This window comes from Diabrotica undecimpunctata, chromosome 10, assembly GCF_040954645.1.
Source record: "Diabrotica undecimpunctata isolate CICGRU chromosome 10, icDiaUnde3, whole genome shotgun sequence".
NCBI classification, from domain to species: Eukaryota; Metazoa; Arthropoda; class Insecta; order Coleoptera; family Chrysomelidae; genus Diabrotica; species Diabrotica undecimpunctata.
In genome coordinates, this window is record NC_092812.1 from 28,470,012 (window position 1) to 28,485,505 (window position 15,494).

General features: G+C 33.6%; 1 protein-coding gene across 1 annotated transcript in view; it reads right to left on the bottom strand.

Moving 5' to 3' along the window:
* LOC140451849 (agrin-like) overlaps positions 1-15,494 on the bottom strand; it is a 714,345-nt gene that overhangs the window by 88,888 nt on the left and 609,963 nt on the right. Inside the window, exon 12 of the mRNA XM_072545755.1 lies at positions 8,180-8,332. Within this exon, the coding sequence (XP_072401856.1) occupies positions 8,180-8,332 (153 nt within the window). The remainder of the gene's footprint in view (positions 1-8,179; positions 8,333-15,494) is intronic.

The window sequence follows — 15,494 nt, forward strand, 5'->3', positions numbered from 1 at the left end:
GTGAAATGGGCAACCGGGCAGATGATTGTGGACGACCAGGCAATATCTGCGAAATGGGATACTGAAAGATCAAATTTAACATTACGTAAAAAACACCGCATCGCAACACGGAATGTTAGGGACTGCTACATGAAACCATCTCTACCATTCCCAAAAAAGAACCAATGATGATAATAGGAGATTGGAATGCACAAATAGGAACAACTAAAATAGATGACCAGTTAAAAGGAACGATAGGTGAGCATATCTTAGGCGAGCGAAATGAACGAGGTGAACGGCTCCTTCAATTTGCCATCGATATGTATCTTAGTATAGTAAACACAATGTTTAAACTTCATCCGTGGAGATTATCAACATGGCCTTCGCCTGGAGGACGATATAAGAATCAAATAGATTATATTCTTGTCACTAAACGATGGAGGAGCTCAATAATGAACGTGAAGACAAAACCTGCTGCAGACTGTGGTTCCGACCACAAAATGTTACAAGCAGAATTTCGCATTAATTTACACAGTAAAACAATCACAAATAAAAGACAAAAATTGATTCCAAAACACCCAGAAAAGTTTAGAGAAGCATTAGCAGAAGCTGACCTACCAGTGACTACAGGAGAGCCTGACAAAACATGGGAATACACAAAGAAATGGATCACTGAAGCCATCAACAACACTAATCCCAAAGACAAAACAGCTAGGAAAAAACTAGGATGACTGAAGAGACTCTCAATCTTGTAACAGAAGAAGAAGAAAGAATCTAGAAAACTTTTCTCAAAAGTCAAGTATCTAGCGAGAGAATTCAAACCGCAGACAGAGATCATCAAAGATAGTAGTGGAAACACCATAACAAACCCAGACGGTATCGCAAAGGTGTGGAAATAATATTGCGAAATAATATTCTCTGACCCAGACAATAATACAGAGAAAAAAAGTTATGAAAAAGCAGAAGGAGATGATGAAATAACAACTGAAACACTCAAAAAAATGGGAGAATTAGGGACGGAAGTAATGCTTAGAATTTACAATGAGATCTGGAATACCGAAAAGTGGCCAAATGACTGGGATTAACTCACGTTTATTCCCATATATAAAAAAGGTTCACCGACAGATTGCAGTAATAGCATTGATATCACACGCGAGCAAAATACTTCTAACCATCATCAATGAAAGACTAAAATCAATTCTCTTACCACAAATTCCCCAAGAATAATGCAGATTCGTCCCAGGTAGAGGAACAAGAGAACATATTCTTACTATTCGTCAAATTATCGAAAAATCTCGAGAGTTTAACATAGAAACATATTTATGCTTTGTTGACTATTCCAAGGCATTCGATGTCAAAATTACGCCTTGTTCGAGCATTGATATTTCCTATCGCCACTATGCTTCAGAAACTTGGACAATAAAAAAGCCGATTCGAAGTGATTATTTCGACCAAAAAATAATTTATAAATACGTTCGAATTATCGGGTAAAGTGGTCTGTAATGAAAATCTTTCTTTTTTCTAAATTACTCAATATTTCGCCATTTATTTAATAGCTTCCTCAGGAGTAAACTAAAACAATTTAAACATTACAAAAAATGGCGTACAAATACATTTTAAAACACTCACAGAATTTAAAAGAAACAATAAAAGAAACGTCAGAAGAATGATATTTCTTTGACGAATTATTAAGGTTAGTTGTTATTAAGATGAATGTTGGCTATTTTGAATATTTATAAATTTTGTTCAATATGTTACAATATATGTTACTTAACTGTCCAGTGTCCGTTTTATAATTTAAAGTGTTTTTATTTTTGTTAATGTAATACATCTCAAGAAATAATCTACTTTTGTAGTTATTAGTCTGTGCCAAAATGTGAGCTTTGTTATAATCTAGCATATGACCAGTGTTTTCATAGTGCTCAACCACTGCGCAAGTATTTTTTCCAAGCGGCAATCACTTTTATGTTGTGTGATGCGTTGTTTTAGCCATTGTGATGTTTGACCAATGTAGCTATTTTGACATCCTAAACACGGTATTTCATAAACGACATTACTTTTATATAAGGTTGGTACTGGGTCTTTGATTTTTGAAAATAGTTGTTTGCTGTTCATGGTATTTTTTTTTATAGCCCTTTTTCTATCCGAATTGTCGAATAAAGGCCTCTCCCATTTCTCGCCATTCATCCCTGTTGTGTGCTAGGCATTTCCACATTGGTCCTGCGACTCTTTTGATATCGTCGCTCCAGCGCATTTGAGGTCTTCCTCTTGGTCTCTTCGCATCGTACGGTCGCCAGTTTCCGACTTCTTTGTTCCATCTACCATCTTCGAGACGTTCGTTGTGTCCAGCCCATTTCCATTTTAATTTAGCTGCTTGTTTCGCGGCGTCCTTTATTTTTGTTTTGTTCCGGATTGCTTCGTTCGTTTGCCGATCTATTAGTGAGATACCAAGCATCTGTCGTTCCATGGCTCGCTGGGTTTTTCGAATATTGTCCATGTTCTTTTTTGTGAATGTCCAGGTTTGAGCTCCGTAAGTGAGAACGGAAAGGATACAAGAATCGAACACTTTGGTTCGAAGGTTTTGGGATATCTTTTTGTATTATATTGGTATTATATTTAGCTATACTAATATTGGCTTGGACACTAAAACAGTTGACCACAAAAAACATCGAAGCTTTCGAGATGTGGTGCTATAGGCGCATTCTCAGAATATCATGGATGGACCGCGTCACTAACACGCAAGTACTCCAAACTTTAGACAAAAGATGCGAAATTCTAAATGAGATAAAAACTAGAAAGATGGAATATTTGGGGCACATTGTGAGAGGTGAAAAGTACGAACTTTTAAGAAATATCATGCAGGGCAAAATTAAGGGCAAAAGAAGTGTGGGAAGAAGAAAAATATCGTGGCTTCGTAATCTACGTGAATGGTTCGGGTGTAGTTCGATTGAACTTTTTAGGCGCGCTGCTAACAAAGTCGCAGTGGCCATGATGATTTCCAATCTCCGCTAGGAGTGGCACGAGAAGAAGAAGAAGATACTAATATTAGGAACATTTTTGAATATGGATATGACAGAATGAGTTAGACCATTAATAAAAGGAAGTTTTTTATATTTGATTGATTTGTTGTTAGAATCATGGACGGGACCGTCATAGAAATTAGTGCTGTAAATCAGTTTTTTTAAAATTTGTTTAGGATATCCGCTGTTACGAAAAATTTTGTATGTTATGTCCAGATTTTTTTGTAAAAAGTTGTTATCAACAATGGACATTATCCTGTTTTTCATACCTAGTACAGTATTATATTTTTGACGGGTGGTATGGTTTGAATAGAAATTTATATACCTGCCTGATGCTGTCGGCTTTTCGTAAATTTTTTTTTTTGCGAAATCTTTTAAATTCTGTGAGTGTTTTAAAATGTATTTGTACGCAATTTTTTATAATGTTTAAATTGTTTTAGTTTACTCCTGAGGAAGCTATTAAATAAATGGCGAAATATTCAGTATCTCAGAAAAAAGAAAGATTTTCATTACAGTCCACTTTACCCGATAATTCGAACGTATTTATATATATATATATATATATATATATATATATATATATATATATATATATATATATATATATATATATAGGATATAAATAGGATATAAATATTTTGATTAGGAGAGTTAGAATAGTTTGGGATTTTGAGTTTTCAATTAATATTGTTGTACCCTTTAATTTTGATTGTTCACGTACGGAGAACAAAATTTTGAGAATCCTTATATGAGATTTGTTTATTGAAAACGTTTGAGTGTGAATTATTTCATTATTTTTATTTCAATATAGTGTTAGATCATATGTGTTTTTTATTATTCCGGTATTCTCTGGACCTTACCTTTCACATGTAATAGCATAGATATTGAAGCACGAATTTAACCCTGAGATAAAAGAATTAAAAATTGGGATAGAGTCATAATCATATCATTTAAATAATTTTAATTAATCAAAAAAATTAATTAGCTAATTATTGCTTGGCGCACCAAGACTTTAAATATCACAATAACTGGCTTCCAAAACGTGGGGCTTGAAAATATCGCAGCTTTACATTTGAAGGAAGGGAAAGAGATCTGGAACAAGTACAGGTGATCCAGAGATAAAAACATATAACATTGAGGGAATTTGAATTTGAAAGTATTTTGACAATTTTTCCAGGGAATATAAATTTGATTTATTGATTGATCGTAGTTAGTGGATATTTACTGCTATTGAATTATTTGATTTTATTTTCTTTACCAATCGTACATTTGATATTTATTTTGAATTATTTGAATTTTACTGATTGCATATTTGATATTTGTCGTGAAAATTTAATACATTTGGGGAGAAATATTGTCGTGTTCTGAATCAAAGGGAAACAAAACAAACAATAGAGAAAAACCAAAGTGAAACATCAAAGAAAATTGATAGAAACCAACAAGAAACATCACTAAAAATGGATAGAAATCAACAAGAAACAAAACAAACAATGAGCAATATAGAGCAGCGTTTGCAAAACTATGAACAGGAAATTAAAGGATGTGTTGAGGGGATAAAGAAAGAACTGATACAACAAATAGAAGAGATTAATGAAATTAAAAAGAAAATGGGAGAACAAGAAAAGAAAGTAGAAAATAAGATGAAAGATATTAAGACTGTACAGAAAAAGGAATTAGAACAGTTAGAAACAAAATTTGAAATGGCTTTACAAGAAGATAAGAAAGAAATAGAAAAACAAATTGAGGATATCAGAAAACAACGAGATATGGGAGACAGGAGAGAAGTACTCATCCAAAATCCGGGTGACATAAAAATACAGTTTGGCGGGGATATTCGGAAAACACACCCAGTACCGTTTGTTAAAAATTTGAAAACCAAATTACAACATATTAGATATTTTGACGATTGCAAAGAAACAATAAGAAACCATTTGAAAGAAGGAGCAGCGTTATGGTATGAAAGCAAGGAAGATGAGTTTGAAAATTGGACAGATTTTGAAAATAAATTTCTCAACTATTTCTGGAGGAAAAATAAACAGAGAGAAATCAACCAAGAGCTACAGAATGGAAAATATCACGAAAAAATGGGAATATCTGAAGAAAGATATGCTTTGCAGATATATAACAATTCAAAATATCTAGAATACAAATATTCTACCGAACAGCTGGTAGAAATGATCAGCAGACATTTTGAGGAAACGTTGGAAGATCACGTGATTTTGAGAAACTATCAAGATATTGATAGTTTGTGCCAATTCCTTCAATTAAAAGAAGCGAAAAGAAAAGAAATGAGAAATAGAAGACAACATGACCAATATAATGGACCGGAAAGAAGGTATTCATCAAATTATGACCAGAGAAACCGACATCCCAGATCAACAAACGAATATAGGCCGAGAAATTACAATAATTACAATAGACAACAAAATTACGATAACAGGAATGACACACAACATAGAACATATGAAAATCACAACAGGAATAGAGATGCACAAAATCCTCCGAATAGGAATACTAACGAACAAAGGGACGATAGAAATAACCAGAGCTTCCAACAACAAAATACAAGGGAGATGAATCATGTAGCAATAGGAAACGAAAGACAAATTTCTAATTCTAATCTAATATTTTTAGATGCATTTATAAAACATAAAGCGATTAAAATTGTGATTGATTCTGGCTCGGAGATATCGCTAATCAATAAAAAACTAGTAAAAGAATTAAATTTGGACAGATTTGTGTATAAGATTCCTAGGGTTGATTTAGTGGGTGCAAACAATAAAAATTTGACGACAGTAAACGAAGGTTTGGGAGTACAGATAAGAGTGGGAAACAAATTCCATATTATGAAATGTGTGGTGATTGAAGATTTAAATCATGATATGATAGCGGGAATTGATGAATTGAGGAAAAAAGATATCACCATAAATTTTTCGGAAAATAAACTGGAAATCAGAGCAGAACCAGACAACACAGGAGAAGAAAAGCAAACAGATAGGAAAACAAATTCTGGAAGGATCAATGCACAGGAAAAACGCAAAGAAATCGATATGACTGTAGAGGATAAACCGAAAGTACAAGAACAAGATCTAACAGAAGAGAAAAAGAGAAGGAAGAAAAAGAAGAAGAGTTCGAAAAGAAAGCAGGAAAATAAGATGGAGACCAGAGAAAAACAGGAAATAGAAGGTACAGAAGAATTGTTGGCAACCGACGATAAAACAGAATGGAAGCAGGAAGAAAAAGAAAGTATCTTCAGAGAAATGAAAGGAATAGAAACATGGTGCTCGGAATACCAAAGGGAATTAGAGGATAAAAGGAAAACAGAAGAAAAAATGGCACTGATGGACGAGAATCCAGAATTTTGTGAAGAAGTATTATGGACAGTGAACACATGTGAACAAAAGGAGGATGAAAGAAAAATAAATTGTGGAGAAAACATGGGAAAGAAAATAGAGAAGATTTTAGGAAACCATGGAGATTTTGTTAATGAAGTAAACCGAGTGGCTAAAAATTATGAACTTTCTTTTAAGGGAAAATACTTGGAAAAATTTAAAACGAAAATATATCCAATCCCGTATAAAGACAGGCAATATACGGGGTATTTTTAACATTCACGACATTTATCAATATCATGAATAGATTTTAATAACATAGTAAAATAATTTGATCCTGGAAAACTTTTGTCATTTTAAAATTTAACAAAGAGTTTTCGGCAGATCAAATGGCGGGGATTTGTTATGATATGCAAAATCGAGAAAAATATTGGGTTGATTAAAATATTTCAAAGTTCAAAAACATTAAAATAATTCAGAGAAGTAGGATAATAAACAACAAACATTTCAAAGAAGGAAAGTTATTAAATTCTTGGATTACCTGTACTAAACAAAATGTAAGCTATACATAAATTATTTCTTTGTTATACTTGAGTGACCCGCATAATTTTAAGTGAAATCCAAAGACAATTGAAACGGGTTTTCCAAAATACATTAATGCAGTGATTAGAGACAAATAGAAGAGATTTTAGAAAGAGGTTTTTGTTAGTTTTTAAGAATTATAGAAAATATTATTTGTAAATAATTTTTAGGAAATTTTATAATTATAGGTAAAAATTTGTTTGTTATCGAAATGAAAAAATGGGGGAATTGTGACGAGTTTTGATTGGCGGAGATTGAAAAAGGTGGGATAAGTATGTAGGAAAAAGTTTAGCGAGATTGAGGAGAGAGAAAAGAGAATCAGTTGGTTTTCCAAGTCTGTAAGACGAACAGTGATTGTTCTCTGGTGGTTCCCAAGAAGTAGCAAGCAGTAGTGTTGAATGTTAGTGAGTTTTTGTGGAGTTAGTGTATCTGACAGAAGCTGAAGCAGCAAAATATTGTAAGTCACATTTTCCTACTTATATTCCAAGAGTCACTGTTCAGGCCAACGAGAGATTCAGTTTATCGTAAAGAGAAGATATTCCAAGAGTCATTTTTCACTCGGGCCAACGAGAGATTCAGTTTATCGAGAGGAGAAAGGCTATCATAATTTGAATGATTGTTGCTTTTGAAGGAGATCATTAAGGACGATATACTTGCAACAATCTATTGTAAGATTGCTGATTACATAGTGAGCGGTTGAGAGGAGATAATACAGTCTACAAGGAACAAGGATTTGGACCACTCATCATCAGAGAGAGATATTTTTGTTTTCTGCAGTTTTTTTTTCTTTTATTGATAACACAATTTTTACACGTAATTTAGAAAGGATATAAATATTTTGATTAGGAGAGTTAGAATAGTTTGGGATTTTGAGTTTTCAATTAATATTGTTGTACCCTTTAATTTTGATTGTTCACGTACGGAGAACAAAATTTTGAGAATCCTTATATGAGATTTGTTTATTGAAAACGTTTGAGTGTGAATTATTTCATTATTTTTATTTCAATATATAGTGTTAGATCATATGTGTTTTTTATTATTCCGGTATTCTCTGGACCTTACCTTTCACATGTAATAGCATAGATATTGAAGCACGAATTTAACCCTGAGATAAAAGAATTAAAAAAATTGTGATAGAGTCATAATCATATCATTTAAATAATTTTAATTAATCAAAAAAATTAATTAGCTAATTATTGCTTGGCGCACCAAGACTTTAAATATCACAATAATATATATACGTATTATCTTTACTATTTTACTTACTTTTTCGACAGCACTTTGAAAATTTGGCGGTTTGATGGCAATAACTTCCCGCTGGACAGTCCTGTCTAAAGGGACCATTACCACAGTCAAGTTCTCTTTCTGTCACAGGGTCCGTCAACGGCTTCTCACCTTTGCAAGGTTTAACTTCCATCCCTATAGGAGAAGACTTAGAAGTATAAAAGTAATAAAACAATAGTAAATGTCGTCTTGAAACTTACGACATTAACACGAAAAGTACGTAATGTACGGAGAGTGCATCTAAAACGTTAAGCGTGTATTGTGGGAGAGGTGTAAAATTTGAAAGGTTTTTTAGAAAACTTTTTACATTTAACTATGTTGTTCAAGCAAGTTTTATTATTTTTTACAACCACTTAATAAACAAGATTTTTTTGCACGTGTATCTTAAGGAAAATTCAACTTTTACGAAAGATCAGAAAGTACAGATTTTAATTTATCCAAAAAAAAATATTAACAGTGATTTTGAAAGCAGACAATCTGATATGAAAGTGCTACAAAAGCTGTAATTTTGAATAATATGTGACAATAAAAATTGCAGAAATACACAAAAAGTAATGTAATAACTTTCGAATATAGCGAAATGGAAATAAAATTTTTAAACAATTTAAAAAATACGTTTTATCTGGCTAACTACACTTAAGTCTGTTCTGATAATTGATAATTCTCATAAAATTTGTGCCGAGCTGTGGATTTCGGATCCCAGCGAAGAATACAGAGTAGAATACAGACAGTGACTAGGATTAAGGATCTGGCAATATTACATCGACCATCACAACAAACCCCACTCACTTCATTTTCATCTGTGATGCCCAATCTTGTTTTTCCAAAATCGTTGTGGTGTTTTTTAAGGTATTAATTCTGTATTTATTATTTTTGCGATAGATTTCCTGATTCTAGGCTTTGTTATCACCAAGTGATGGTCTTAATCGATATTCATCATCAGGGCTTTTCATTCCGGGTGGAATGTTTGCAGCTCTTACTTAGAGTTCTCTGATTCGCTTATTGCGGTTAATCAATTCGCATTTCATTTGTATGTTGTCAAAGTTTGTTGTGTGACTTGGCTTTCGTTACAATTTTCTTCCACTCATTTCGATATGTGCATAGTTCCCTTCAGTTTCTCACTTCCAGAATTTTGATATCCCTCATGACCTGGTCCTCCCATCTCTCTCTGGGTCTTCCCCTTGGTCTTTCAGTTGCTGGTTTCCATCTGGTAATCTTCCTAATCAGTAGTTCGTTTTTCCTTCTCTCTGTGTGTCCCAGCCATCTCAGCCTCTGTGCTTTAATAAATCTAACTATATTTTCTCCCTTCATTATGTCTCTTAGTTTATGATTCAATCTTCTTCTCATTTCTCCTTTGTCTACTCTTATCGGGCCCATAATCCGTCTGAGGATTTTCCTTTCGAAAATTCTCAATTTTTCTTCATCTTTTTCCGTGAGGCACATTGTCTCAGCTGCGTACGTAACTACTGGTCTGATTGCAACTCTGTATATTTTCAGTTTTGTATTTCTGGATAGGTTCTTGTCCTTCATAAGCCTATGATATCTCCAGTATGTTTTGTTGCCTGCTAGTATTCATTCCGTTACTTCTTCACTTCTCATGTTTTGGCCATTCACTATTACTCCCAAATATTTAAATTGTTGGACTCTTTCAAAAGTGAAGTTTTCTATTTTGATTTCTCTCGTCCTGTTATCTTCTCTTCTAGAGCAGAGTAGATATTTTGTTTTTCCTTCGTTAATTTCTAGACCTCTTTTCCGTGCTTCTTTTGCCAGGATTGTTACTGCTTCTTTTAATCTTTCCTTGTCTCTTCCCATAAGAACTAAATCATCTACATATGCAACTATTTGTGTTGAGGAGTGGGCTATAGTTACTTTAATTTTGCTGGCCTTGACTGTTTCTTCTACTGCTATGTCAAATAATGTGGTTGACAGGGAATCGCCTTGTCACACTCCTGTTTCTATTGCAATTGATTTTGTGCTACCTTCTTCTGTTGTTACTTTAGTTCGAGCTCCATCCATGGTCATTTTTGTTAATCTGATTCTTTTTGCTGGTATATCTTGATTTTTTATTTCAATAAATAATTTATTAATATTAGCAATCGATATTAGCTCCTCGAAAACTTCTACAACCCATGATATCTATTCCAGGCCTAGTATTGATTACTACATGATCTATTTAGGGATCTTAAATATATAGAAAACCTCAAGAGAGAAATATAATCATAGCATTCCGAAGAACAGAAAAGAATTCAAGGTAACCATAAGTCAATGCAGAAGTCAGAATGGTAAACAGGGAAAGACGTATTGAATAGAGGGTGGAATACTTTAACCAAGAACTTAATAAAGAGGAAGAAGAAGAAAACCTGGAAAACGAAATTAATCAGGTAAGCGGAACAGACGAGAGGAAAGAGGAACCACTAACGATTCTTGAAGTTAAAGAAGCAGTTAAAAAACTGGTGAGAAACAAATTACCCGGAATAGATAATCCGGAATAGGACAAAGAAATTCCTCCCCAGTAATTGGAATATTGGAATACTTTGCACCATACACAAAAAAGAGATATCTTTGAATTTTCTTACCACAGAGGAATTACGATTCTAACCATATGCAGAACGGATAGCAGGAAAATAGCAGGCTGGTTTCAGAGGTGGTAAATCGACAATTCATTAGATTGCAATCCTGAGACAAATCTAAGAAAAAACACTGGAATATGGCATAGATACTCATCATATATTTAGCAACAAAGCAGCCTAAAACTCTGTATATAGAAGAGAAATGTTCAAAGCAATGAAAGAGTTAGAAATACCAAATCAGTTGGCAAATTTAACAAAACTAACTAAAAGTTGAATATAGAGTACAAATCCAGGAAGAACTATCTGAACTTTTAAAATTAAAGACAGGCTGCGCCAGGGAAACCCTCTCTCGTGTATACTGTTCATCAAACTCTGGAAAATACATATGTCAAAAATCACAACCACTGGTTCAATATATAATAAATCGGTACAAATCCTTGCCTATGCTGATAATATCAATATTACTAAAGCTCCTTAATGCTTTAAAATAATAGTACCGCAGAGATATACTGTAGAATTTGCACGGCCAACAGATGCTATTTTGGGCTCAATCTACTTCTCAGTTATATCGCAGGATAATAAAAATATTTTGGGATGTTTCGAAAGAAAAGTACTAAGGTAAATCTATGGAGTGGTGAATGACAATGGAGTGTGGAGAGGACGATACGCTTTCAAACTTTATAGAATATACTAGTACCAGATATTGTAAAACATATTAAGGTAGGACGTCCGAATTGGATAATGCATGTAATGCGGATGGAACAAAATGATCCAGCTAAAAAAACGCTCCTTAATAGATCCATTGGCCAGAGAAGACAAGAAGGACCCAGAACAAGGTTCCTTGATAAACTCGATGAAGACATGAGAAATATGGGAACACGTGCTTGGCGAAGGAAGGCGATGGATAGGGACGACTAGAGAGAAATTCTTGACTAGGCTAGGATCCACGCAGCAATATAAAGTCAGAATGATGATGTTGATGATGATGATCTATTTAATTATAGGTTTAATCTTTTGGGGAGACCCAAGTGATTAAGGTTGTTGGTGTGATAAATGACATTGTTTAAAAATTATCTAGTTGGCTTAAATCAGTTTAATATAATGGCTACATTTAAAGCTAAATGAATGGTTACACATTCCTATTCTAGCTCTTGTCAAACCACAGCTAGATATAGGTCCCTTTTGCGGCTCTCTGTTTGGTGCGAATTTCATCTAGTTTGACCTAATGAATTTTATTAATATCATTCAGCCATCTCAGAGGTCAGAGGTAACCATAATATCCAACAATTTTAATAGGTGTAGACAAAACAAATCCGGCTGTCAACAAAACAAATTAGACAAATAAAAGCTTGGTTTTGCACTAAATTGAAGGTTGTTCAAAAGTCAGGGTTTCAGGGTTTAAATCAATCCTGAACTGATTATAAACCGGGCTTACGTACAACCCGATTAAGAAAAGAGTTTTAAACAGATCCTGAATGTATAGAGTACTGATACTTTGACCAAAACTATAAATAAAAGCTGCAGACTCTGTAGCAGACAACCTGAATCAGTCAACCGCATCTTGCATAACAGCTAGATATTAGATATAAATTTAGCTATAAAAAAGTTATATAAAAACAACAACATGTACAATGAATTAAAAGTGATATTAAACATAACTTTATTAAATTAAATGCTTGAGGTAAAGGTGTTGCCTACCGTTTAGTCTCTTTAAGATATATCATAATATCATAACTTCACACCAAAAATGGACTAAAATAGTAAAATCAATGAAACCGGGAGGATTCGTTGTTCACATTTGCTTTTTTAGGCCAAAGTAGTCGTAAATTAAGATCTAGATAATATCAAGATTATATCATTACAAATTTAAATGAACTTTGTCAACAAAAGTTGATTATGAATATATGAATAAATCCGGACCAAATCCGATTAAGAATAAAACCAAGAAAAAATGTATGAGGAGAGCTTGAAAAATACAATAATTTAAGAGGAGTGTAAAATATTTATTGGGAGTATTAAGATTATGAGAGTGGAAGAAATAGTTACAAATATTGAGGCGAGATAGAACCAGATTATTTTAGGAGTAGAAATCCATTTAAAATAGGAAGTATGCCTTTGTCAAAGCTAGATTATTTTTTTTGAAGTTGCCGATACAAAACGCAACAACTATGCCTTTGGATCAGATGCATTAAAACAATGTGTGAATATTTTATTTCATATAATAACTCTGCAAAAGTGTGTGCAGTTTATATGAATACTGTTTTTCTATTAAGTAAGTGTAAGTGTTTTTATTGGTATGATCAATGTCTTAAGAGAATCTGATCAAGAAAGTATTTAAGCCATAAAATAATAATAGCCATCTAAAGAATATTATTATACATATAGATCAAAATTTTTTAGTGTATATAGTTTAATAACATAATGGTACGACAATTTCTTTTGTAGCGTTTTTTAAGCACTAATTTAATTTTAACCCTGGAAGCTCACACTTGGGTGTGAGATACCCATCCAGACACATAATTGAATGTAGCATGCGCAACCGCATTTCAATGGTAATGCCGCTTCATGTAAATTCAGTCTGTAGTCTGCCAAGGACAGATATGTAGTTGCGGTCTCATTCGAGCAATATTTCCAATCACGAAAATTTATTGAATAAACGCTAGGGTATGTAGCACCCATGTGTGAGGTTTGCGATAATTTATTTATTTTTTTTATAATGATTTTTTTGGGAAATGGCTTCATGTAGTTGGAAAGTACACAAAAAAGTACCCGAACCAGTAATAGATATCAATCGTTTAAATGATGAAACAATTAAACATCAGGTAGAAACAAGCATTCAGGCAAATCTTGAAAAACTTGAAAAGACAGAGAAGATACCAGAACTAGACATTAATAAACACTGGGCCATTATTAAAAAGAACGTGCTGGAGCCCGCTAAAAATATTCTGAAGAGAGAAAAACCAAAGAAACAAAAAGAATGGATGAGTGACGAAATTTTGTTAATGATGAATTCTCGAAGACTATCGAAAGGCAAAAATGAAGAACAGTATAAGCAAATTAACACAGAGATCAAAAGAAAAATCCGCGACGCTAAAAAACAATGCTTACAAGACAAATGTAAGGAGATTGAAAACTTGGAAGCCAAATATGATTCGTTCTATCTTCACAAGAAAGTTAAAGAAATGATTAACAATAGAAACAGGAAGCAGACAGTACTTATAGACCAACAAGGGAACATGATAATGGAAACAGAGGAGAAACTAAAACATTGGCAGACATACATAGAAGAACTGTTTGACGATCAAAGGCAGCCTACTTGTGATATTTTTCCAGTGGAGACAAGTCCAGAAATAAGGCAAGCGGTGAAGTCATCAAAGAATAGCAAAGCTCCAGGACCAGACGAGCTACCAGCGGATATACTAAAGTTGATAGACGAAAATCGAATCCATTTGTTAATAGATTATAGACAATATTCATGAAAACAGTATAATTCCTGAAGAATGGCTAAGATCAACCTCTGTCCCTCTTCTCAAGAAGGCATATGCTAAGCAGTGCAGTGATCATCGCACGATCAGTCTGATGAGCCATACCTTAAAAACATTCCTCAAAATAATTCACAATAGAATTTACAGAAAATTGGAAAAATATATCGGAGAAACTCAGTTTGGATTCCGGGAGGGATATGGAACTCGCGAAGCATTATTTGCCTTTAACATCTTGACACAGAGGTGTTTGGATGTAAATCAAGATATATTTGCGGGTTCCATTAATTACAACAAGGCGTTTGATAACGTCAAGCATGACCAACTTTTAGAGATCTTGGAAGGTAAACAGTTAGACACTCGCGATATAAGAATAATATCTATTCTGTATTATAATCAGAAGGCAGTCGCACGCATCGAAAATAGCACAACAAATGAAATTCAAATCAAAAAAGGAGTTAGACAAGGATGTCTGCTGTCACCAATGCTATTTAATCTCTATTTGGAAGAAATTATGAAGAAAGCATTGGAGGAAGAAGAGATTGGGATAAAAGTTAACGGCCAACTAATTAATAATATTAGATACGCAGGTGATACGGTTTTAATGGCGGAGACAGTAGAAGACCTGCAAGCCATTTTAAACAAGGTAGTCACAGCTAGTGAAGAGAAAGGGTTAACAATGAACGTCAAGAAGACGAAATTAATGATTATTTCAAAAAAACAAAGATTGAATGCAAACCTGTACATTCACAATAACGAAATCGAACGGGTGCACAAATATAAATATTTGGGAACAAGCGTTAATAACAACAATGACATCACAGAAGAAATAAAAACTAGAATTGGAAAGGCTCGAGCAGCTTTTGTTAATATGAAGGACATTTTGGGAATTCATGACATTAACTTAAACCTGAAAATGCGATTGGTTAGATGCTACATCTTCTCGATACTGCTGTACGGAGTAGAGACTTGGACTTTAAACAAGAGCAATACCGATAAAGTAGAGGCCTTTGAAATGTGGATATACAGAAGAATTTTGAAAATACCTTGGACAGACCAAATAACAAATAGTGTAGTTCTTCGAAGAATGAACAAAGAACGGGAGCTGTTGATCACCATCAAGAGAAGAAAGTTGGAATATCTTGGTCATGTGATGAGAGGGAAAAACTACCGATTGCTCCAGTTAATTATTCAAGGAAAGATTCAGGGCAAACGAAGCGTGGGGAGACGACGTATATCTTGGCT